This window comes from Crinia signifera, chromosome 4 (genome assembly GCF_055691185.1).
Source record: "Crinia signifera chromosome 4, ASM5569118v1, whole genome shotgun sequence".
NCBI classification, from domain to species: Eukaryota; Metazoa; Chordata; class Amphibia; order Anura; family Myobatrachidae; genus Crinia; species Crinia signifera.
In genome coordinates, this window is record NC_139220.1 from 47,568,128 (window position 1) to 47,578,205 (window position 10,078).

At 42.4% G+C, this 10,078-nt stretch overlaps 1 protein-coding gene across 1 annotated transcript in view; it reads left to right on the forward strand.

Moving 5' to 3' along the window:
- The window catches only part of GEMIN5 (gem nuclear organelle associated protein 5), a 69,764-nt gene extending 59,905 nt beyond the window's left edge, over positions 1-9,859 (forward strand). Inside the window, exons 27-29 of the mRNA XM_083181718.1 lie at positions 6,817-7,240; positions 7,318-7,408; positions 8,301-9,859. Of these exons, the coding sequence (XP_083037844.1) occupies positions 6,817-7,240; positions 7,318-7,408; positions 8,301-8,489 (704 nt within the window). The 3' untranslated portion in view covers positions 8,490-9,859. The remainder of the gene's footprint in view (positions 1-6,816; positions 7,241-7,317; positions 7,409-8,300) is intronic.
- Positions 9,860-10,078: the final 219 nt, after the last annotated feature.

The following is a 10,078-nucleotide window of genomic DNA, read 5'->3' on the forward strand; positions in this document are numbered from 1 at the left end:
TTCCCTTACTCCACCCTCCCTTTTTTTTTTTTTTTTTTTTTTTTTTTTCTTTCTCCCCTTTTCTTTCTCCCATGGTTGAATGAGCACTTGAATGACACTGACTATGTAGAAAGGCCACTAAGTATTTCCCCTTTTTTTCTTTGTGACTGAAGATCTGAGATTTCTACAATAATAGGAGATTAATGGGGTTCTCCTCTATCCTATCGTAGTCGAAATGGAGGATGTGGTCACAATTAACTTAAGTACTTGAATATGCACTTTTAGGGCACTGTGTAGGTAGAATATGTTATAATAATATGCTATTAAGAAATATTTTTATTTGTATGTCTATCTTGGTAGAATCAATTGCCGCTTGTAGTATATTGATAAAGTTGAGAAACAGGCTATTGTATTTAAATATGTGAAAAAGTACCTGAATGACACTCTTTATGTTGAACAGGGTATTAAGAATTCCCCTTCCCCTTTTTTTTTTTTTTTTTCCCCTCCCCCCTTTTTTTTTTTTTCCTTTCCTTATGAGATAGGATTCAATGTAAGTGTCCTTACCAGAACAATCAATTCGAGTTATTGGTTATTGCTGCGTAATAGTAAGATACTAGTTGCTTGTGGTATATGCTGTTTATAATAAGTACTTGAATATTGCCGTAATGTTGAATCGTTATTCCCTCCCCCCCCCCCCTTTTTTTTTTTTTTTTTTTCTTCTCTTTCTTCTTTCTTTTTTAATAAGTACTTATAGGATATTATGCACGTTAAATTGTCTCTAAGAATTTCTTTTAGTTATTTATCCACCCTGATAGGATTAATTGTTGTGTGCGATATATTGTCAAAGGGGTTAGGCACTAGAGAAATAAGTTTTTCGCACTTAAATATTTGAATATGCACGTGAAGGATACTATTCATGTAGAATTGGACACTAAGAATTCCCTTACTCCACCCTCCCTTTTTTTTTTTTTTTTTTTTTTTCTCCCCTTTTCTTTCTCCCATGGTTGAATGAGCACTTGAATGACACTGACTATGTAGAAAGGCCACTAAGTATTTCCCCTTTTTTTCTTTGTGACTGAAGATCTGAGATTTCTACAATAATAGGAGATTAATGGGGTTCTCCTCTATCCTATCGTAGTCGAAATGGAGGATGTGGTCACAATTAACTTAAGTACTTGAATATGCACTTTTAGGGCACTGTGTAGGTAGAATATGTTATAATAATATGCTATTAAGAAATATTTTTATTTGTATGTCTATCTTGGTAGAATCAATTGCCGCTTGTAGTATATTGATAAAGTTGAGAAACAGGCTATTGTATTTAAATATGTGAAAAAGTACCTGAATGACACTCTTTAGGTTGAACAGGGTATTAAGAATTCCCCTTCCCCTTTTTTTTTTTTTTTTTCCCCTCCCCCCTTTTTTTTTTTTTTTCCTTTCCTTATGAGATAGGATTCAATGTAAGTGTCCTTACCAGAACAATCAATTTGAGTTATTGGTTATTGCTGCGTAATAGTAAGATACTAGTTGCTTGTGGTATATGCTGTTTATAATAAGTACTTGAATATTGCCGTAATGTTGAATCGTTATTCCCTCCCCCCCCCTTTTTTTTTTTTTTTTTTTTCTTCTCTTTCTTCTTCTTCTCCTCCTGTATATATATTGGGGACGGGATCGGTCGGGTGGGGGGTCTATGAGGGTTTAACGGAGGGGCGGGAGAAGCACCCCCAGCTAAGTGGTTAATGTTTAATTGCCCTAGGGGTATCTCTTGTTGGAGTATTATTAGGGAGGGTAAGGGAGGGAAAATGAGGCATGCCAAGGGGGGAGGTGGTCATGCAGGGAGGGAGGGTGGGGGGGTGAGGCGGGTGTTAAGGGAGGGACCAGGTAGGCTGACTAAACTGAATAATGTAATGACCTCATGGGGCAAAATACTAAGGTAAAACAAAGTTCTGTAAGCTATAAATTTCTTACTTGGAATGTCAGGGGATTGAACAATAAAATCAAGCGTTCTCTTGTAATGAATTATATCCACAAACAGGCAGTGGATGTCATTTGCCTACAGGAGACCCATCTGACAGGGGGAAAAATAATGGCATTAAGGAAACCCTGGATAGGGTATACTGCTCATTCAACACATACGTCTGCTTCTAGAGGGGTCTCTGTCCTTATTCGTAGGGGGATAGCATTCACTCCAGATAAAGTAGTCTGCGATCAGTGGGGGAGATTTGTTTTCATTAAGGGCCGAATGGGACCTAAGACAATAGCAATAATCTCTGTATATATCCCTCCACCCTTTGCGTATGATGTGCTGAAAGCAGCAGCTGAATTCCTGTCAGCCTATCCCAACATACCTGTCATAATGATGGGAGATTTCAATAACACCATAAACCCCAAAAGGGACAGGAAGCATATGGACGGCAAGGACGGGGCAACCCGTAAATCGGGTTTCTCTGAGGTGGTTCAAGAAATGGGGTTATTGGACGCCTGGAGGGTGAAGCACCCAACTAAACAGCAGTACTCATATTTTTTTAGTCCGGGTAACTCCTTTTCTAGAATTGACCTGGCCCTGGTTTCAGAGGAATTAATTCCTGACATCCAAGATATTGAATATTTAACTCGAGGAATTTCAGACCATTCACCTCTAAAATTTACGCTTGAGTCAGGCTCCGATAGGGGATACTCTTTCTGGAAACTGAATACCTTTTGGCTGACTCAAGCACAATTCGGGGAAAAGTTGGAAGGTATGTGGTCTGATTTCTTGTCCCTTAATGAAGGCTCCACTACAATAGACAATATTTGGGATGCCTTTAAGGCTAATGTAAGAGGCAGTTTGATAAGAGAAATAGCTGGCCTTAAGGCCTCTTATAGAATGAAAGAAGAGAAATTGGAAGCTGAATGTCGTACCTTAGAGGCAGCATATTTGCAAAATCCCACTGAGGAGTGTAAGTTAAGATGGAGGATGGCCCAAAAAAATTGGTTAGAGTGTTTGTCTCAAAAAGAGAAGTTCCGGGAACTTTACGCAGGACATAGGAGGTATTTGGAAGGAGATAGACCGGGTAGTTTCATGGCAAATATAATACGTACAGGGAGAACTGCTAATATAGTTGCGGAAATTAAGCAAAGAGATGGGGACTCGGAATATCAAACCCCTGGTATAGTGGAATGCTTCAAGCAATTTTATCATCAATTATACAGTTCTAAACAAAAGTATACCCCAGAAGAAATTGTTAATTATTTGGCCGGAATTAAGCATCCCTCCCTGTCTGATGAGGCTAGAGAAAGGCTTGATGCCCCTATCACTTTAGAGGAAATTGAAGAAGCTTTAAGTTCGATTCCTATAGGTAAAGCCCCTGGGTTAGATGGGATCCCCCAGGAGTTATATAGGAAGTATAGTAGTTTTTTTGCCTCTACCTTTTGGACTCTCTTTGATGAATGTTATAAACTAGGGAAGCTCCCGGCATCGATGTCTGAGGCTCTTATAACCGTAATCTTAAAAAAAGATAAAAATCCCCGGGAAGTGGAGTCTTACAGACCTATATCCTTGTTGACCAACGATGTGAAGGTGCTGGCTAAGGTCCTCGCAAACAGATTGAATCTGGTTCTACCTGAGGTAATTCATAGTGACCAAGCAGGCTTTATGCCTGGAAGGTCCACTACTATGAATCTAAGAAGGCTGTTTTTGCATATACAGGCTCATCGGGAGGGATTGCAGGAGGAGGCTGTGATCTCTCTCGATGCGGCCAAAGCCTTTGATACTATAGAGTGGACATACCTATGGGAGGTAATGAAGTGGATAGGGATTGGACCGGTATTCATCAACTGGATAAGGATGTTATATCAGTCACCCAGTGCGAGGGTCTTGGTCAACAGCTTTGTATCTGATGGTTTCGAAATAACAAGAGGTACACGTCAGGGATGTCCGCTGTCACCAGATTTATTTGCATTGGCCATCGAGCCTCTGGCGTGCCTCATTAGGGATACCCCATCCCTTCGGGGCATTTATATTGGAACAAAGGAGGATCGAATAGCCTTGTACGCGGACGACCTTCTGTTGTTTGTACATAATCACGTGGAGGCAGTACCGGTGGTGATGGGGCTGGTAGAGAAGTTTGGGGGATATTCGGGCCTCAAGATCAACTGGGATAAATCTTTCATTCTCCCTATGGAAGGCCCGTGTCCGCCAAACACGGCCACTCCATCCCCAATTAGATGGGTCACAGAGTTCCAATACTTGGGTATTTGGATATCCCGAGATAATAAGAAGTTCATAAATCTGAATATCCTCCCGCAGTTAGAATTTATTAAGTCAAAAATCGTAGCATGGGCCCGGTTACCATTGACCGTCTCGGGTAGGGTCAATTTGGTTAAAATGGTGATACAGCCAAGAATACTTTATGTTATACAGCATTCACCCATATACCTGCCTCGCCGAATATTCCGACAGATTGAGGGGCTTATCTCTTCTTTAATTTGGTCCAATAGGAGACCTAGAATAAAATTGAAAACATTGATGCGATCGAAAGATGAGGCAGGCCTGGGGTTAACAAATTTTTGGCTGTATTACCTTACAGGGCAGTTGGCTCATATTAAACTGCTGATCCAGGAAGATCCCGGAGAAAGCAATTTTATAGAAGTGATTAGGATTCTCTCTTTGGGTCACTCCCCAATACAGCACTTCCTCAGTGGGAATTTGAAACGCAGCTGGCCACCAATTCTGCAGCAGCTGGTGTATGTATGGAGGCATATGGAAAGTTTATTGGAAACAAAGGGCTTAGACCCTGATATTCCACTTTACAATGCCAGAATCCTACCGGAGTTGGAGAAAATCCAGGCGATGAGGATGTGGCGTGAGCAGGGCATTCAGACGCTGGGACAGATTTTTGAAAATTCACAGCTTAAAAATTTTCAATCGTTAAAACTTGAGTTTACTCTTCCCAATAAATTTCTATTCAGTTATATTCAGTTGCGCCACGCCTGCAGCGTACAATTTAATAGCATCACCTACATACCAGAACTATCCCACACCAAGAAATTGTTAAATCGATGCCCCAACATGCATCAGGTTGCTTTTCTACACAGGGCGCTTAACCAAGAATTTCAGAAAGATGAACTATTAGCCCTGAAAAACAAATGGGAGCAGGATTTAGGTCCCATTTCCATGGAAGGGTGGCGTCAGGCCCGGAATAATATTAGGTTAGCAACCTCACAAGTGCGCCTGCAGCAAATTCAACTATATATCTTTCACCGTACATATATGACATCAGAGGTATTATGTAGGATTGGTGGTAGAGCTGACTCTAATTGTCCTAAATGCCTGACAAACGTAGGGACATACTGGCATTTAATGTGGTCTTGCCCTAAGGTGACGCCTTTTTGGTGCGCCGTTATTCAAGAACTAGTATATAGAGGTGTTCCTAGAGAGTACTGCATACCATCAACTTGCATATTATCTATATTTAATGCTGTATTAATAGATAAATTTCTTAAACAATTTATTATCATAGCTTTTTTAGCCGCTAAGGCTTGTATAGCCAGAAAGTGGTTGGCCGGAGAAGGTCCTGAGGTGGAGGCTTGGAGGTCTATGGTAAATGAGATCATGGCGCATGAAAAGTTTGTCTATTTAGCTAGAGGTTCCGAACCTACATTTTATAAGATATGGAAATACTGGAGAGCCTGAATGATTTTAAGGTAATTATAATTTTTAGCTTACAGACGGTGTTGAGCTCTGGTCCCCCTGTTGAAGTCTTGGTTATAAATCAGCCTGCCTGGAACGGATTAGGAGGGGTGGGGGGGTAAATGGGTAGGTGGGAGGATAGGATGTCTATGTTGGTTTTAAATTATCTGGAAATGGTGGTTAAGGTTTACTTTAAGAGATGGGAAGAATAAGGTTAGCGTATCCTGAAGGGGGTATACGCCCACTTTGGCATGGGTCTCCAGGATGTATCATGACGAATGGAATATAGAGGGGTTCAATATGGGGACCTATGCTATGAAATTGAATATATGTTTGGAAATGCTATATAAAAATAAAATGTAAATCTTTGGGTGGATCCCCCCCACGCACATATTCTAGGATTGAATGGATACAGCAAAATCAGGTATATAGGAGTAAGCTATTAATCTGAAATAGACTAAAACATACAGGATGCATAACTAAATAGAAATTCATGCAATACGCAGGGAAGTCCATATAAACTATATAAAATAAACCTATACCCAGAAATTAGCATATCCCCTTAGTACGTAAAAGACTGTGCCTGAAGTGGGTGGGGGGCACTCGCCCAAAGGTAAAAACACGTTGTTGTACATAAAAAATAACAAATTCCCATGCGCTAAGATGATATTGTAAACCTTCCATCTTATCAAATGTCTGTCAAGATGTGTGTTGTTCTGTTTTTTTTTTATATATATATAAAATAAAAATAAAGTGGATTTAAAGTATAGCACAAACTGCAACACAGCTACTCCGTCTGCCATCTTTGCTGCAATGCTGGGAGCAGAACCCACTCCCTCCCTTTTCCCTTTCTTGTGACCTCATCTCAAACAGCCCAAAGGTCCATTTTTAATGACACCAGCAAGGAAAGACAGGGCTGATCCGTTTTCAGTGTGAAAGGGCCTTACCCGGGAATAACCCGGATTGAATTGCAGTGTAAATGGGGTCTGAGGCAGGGCATGCCCTGGCAATTTCCCGTGTTCGATTTCCCGGGTCCTACCCGGTATTCTGGTGTAAAAGTGGTATAGGTTATTTAGGAACACCTCCTCCCTTCACCATATAAGACCTAAAAATCATGTGTATTTTTTTGTGGATGGGAATAATGTTCTATTGTCTTCTGTTATCAGGCTGCAATGAGCTGAAAACTAACCTCAACCCAGACAACAAGCACAGTTCTGCTGCCTGTGACAGTCTGCAGGCCTTCATAGCCTATTTAAACCTGTATGAAGTATGGTGGAGCGAGCAACACAATCATCCTGTGCTGGAGCTAAAGATGGAGACCTCGGCCGGTGGAGATACAGACCTTAGTGGACCAGCAGAGGAGAACACTTCGGGAACGATGCCTGACTTCCAGGTGCTGTTATCAGAGCTACATGTGGGCTTCCAGAATGCTCAGCGGGAGATTGCAGATGTACAGCAAGCGCTCCGGGAGATGATACAGCAACATCAAAGGGCCAGGCAAATCCAGGATAGCTCTCTGGAGCTAGAGCAAGACTCCAGCCCAAACCCAACTCCATCCCCAGAGGAACAGCCTGACAGCAAGAACCAGGCGTAAGTATAGGCTCTAAGAGAATAACTATTGCTACTTTGTCCTAAATGGTGATTATATCCCTGCCCCCTCTCTGTAGTTGCAGCCTAAGTCCAATCTCCCTGACTGAGCTGATGAAGAAGCTTTCCACTGCAAACCATAAACTAGCGGAGTTTCCTGAATATTTAAAGGTAAGCGTCTATTTGTTACAGTGTAAAGCAATGTTAGCATAACAGACAGTGTGAAAACATACATTCATATTAGGCAGCTTGTTAATGTTCTGCCTACATACCATGTGATTCTGGGGTATGAATCAATCAGTCACCAGCATTATGGTTGACATGAATTAAGGTCGACCTGCAGGAAAGTTGACATGGGTAAGGTCAATGGGGTCATTAGATCAACATGGGTAAGGTGGCCGCTTTTTTTTCCCCCCGAAATGTCAACATAAACACTAAACGTAGCACTGCGTCCTCTCGCATGGCTCTCTGCACTCTCCATGCTTCGGGCACGGTGCCTCGCTACGCTCAGTACACTATTTTATTCTCCCACCTCGCCCTAGTGTATGGTAGGGCATGAAATACCGTCTGTCGGCACATGTCGTGTCAACATGGTCAAAGAAACGTACCACCGAGTCCCCTCGCATGGCTTACTACGCTGGCCATGCTTCGAGCACACTATTTTATTCTCCCACCACGCCCTAGTGCAGTTGTTCCCAACCCTGGTCCTCAAGTACCCCGAACAGTGCACGTTTTCAGTGACATAATTAGCTCCACCTGTGGATCTTTTCAAATGTGTCTGAATAATGAGTGCACCTGCTGGGTGACCTGGAAACGTGCACTGTTGGGGGTACTTGATGACCAGGGTTGGGAATCCCTAGTGGATGGTAGGGCATGAAATACCACCCGTTGGCACATTTTGGCTAAAAAAACAGCAAAAAAACCCATGTCGACCTAAATGCATGTTGACCTAATTGTGTCGACCATCATGCTGGTGACCCAATGACCGTATCCCGTGATTCTGTATTCCAGATAATGATTGGTTATCGGTTACTATTTCTGTACATGCTTTTTTCCCTTTTAGGTGTTGCCCTTTCCGGACGTGCTGGAGAGCTGTTTAGTGCTACTTTATCTCCCCCCTTCAAAGCTGTCTTCTGATCTACGGGCCCGAGCCATAGACCTGCTGCAGAGGCACAGCTCCGGCTCACCCGGTCACCAGAAAGTAGCCTGCAAGTTGCTCCCGCCGTCGGAAAGTGCAATGTGCACAGCCTAGCCAGAGGTGGCCTCCGTCGCTGCTTCCCGCTCTTCAGTAGTCACTGCACCAGTGTCCGGTGCCCAGCACCTGCCTTCTCTTATACCAGACACTGCAAACCACAATCATCCATCCATTCAGGACAGTGTGCTCCACTCAAGAAAGAGACATTGATGAGTGGGGGTCACAGGGTGCAAGGAACATGGCTCCTTTGTGATATATGGATTGTAGTCTTTATCTTATTGCTGGGTACTAGGCACGGCCTGTAACCATACATGTTACTTACATTATAATGCCAAGGAACCTTTTGGTTATTTTTCATTTCTTTTTTTTTTTTTATCATGTACTGTGCGGATAATTCTGCACTTTATATACTGCTGACACACGCAGTGTCGGCAGACATTTTGTGGGCTGGACCAGCATCCCTGTGAATGCAGCTGATCAATAAGCTGGGAATTACTACGTGTCTACATGATGTCCCCGGCTCCTGTTGAACAGAGTGGCTGCATTTTCATCAGTGGAGACAATGACCTATTTTCCTCAGTGATAAAATGTAACTCATCACACGGAAACATCTGCGGTTCAGGTTCAGCTTCCTCTGCAAGAAAACCGCTTTAAATGGTCTGATTTTTAAACGGCTGCTGAAGAGTGTAGGAGATACTGTAGACCAGGCATGTCCAAACTGGCCCTCCAGCTGTTGTGAAACTACACATCCCAGCATGCCTTGCCATAGTTTTAGCATTCCCTAATAGCAAAACTGTGGCAAGGCATGATGGGACTTGCAGTTTCACAACAGCTGGAGGGCCATGGTTTGGGCAAGCCTGTTGTCGATGGTGAGATGTGACCACTTATATTCACTTCTAGCAAACATATAAAATTCAGACCGTTTCAATCTTTTTTTTACAAGGAATGCAGATTGTTCCGGTATGCAAAGTTACTTATTATCTATTAAGAAAATGTCCTATTGTCTCCATACACTGACAGGAACTTGATGTAATGTTCTCTCAATGCCATTTCTCACTATAGTCTTCACACGACTCAGTGCTGTCCATGTCAATAGTTACAGACAGGAAGTCTGGCGTCCGCAGAAGTAATGTTTCCCCACAATGATATGAGGCCATGCTCCATGTAAACTAGCACTTTAGGGTTTGCTGTACGTTAGTCTGCATTCTTCTTAGTACACAGGGTGCGTAACTACATCTGACATTGACGCTCTTAATGATTCAGATCTCTGTTCTGCTGTGCTGTTCATTTGTCATGTGATTCATATGTGATCCAGACATAATAAAACGTTGAATGTTGCTCCTGTCACCTTCAGTGTCCTAATCACCTACCTACACCCATCCTGTAACGTAGGAGTCCTTTATAAAGTGTATCAGATTCTAATGTCATGTGGTATCTTGTTTATTTCTAAGGGATGGGACAAAGATGGACAGCAGCAACATGCTATGATGATATGTATCACTGCTACTGTAACAGCGACAAGCTTACTCCATCTCTCAAAAGTGATCCTTTTAATGTAACAGTACTTACCCCTGTATGACACTTGTAGGTTCACCATACAGAATTAGGGGGTATTCAATCCTGGGTAACAAGAGTCGATCTGTCCC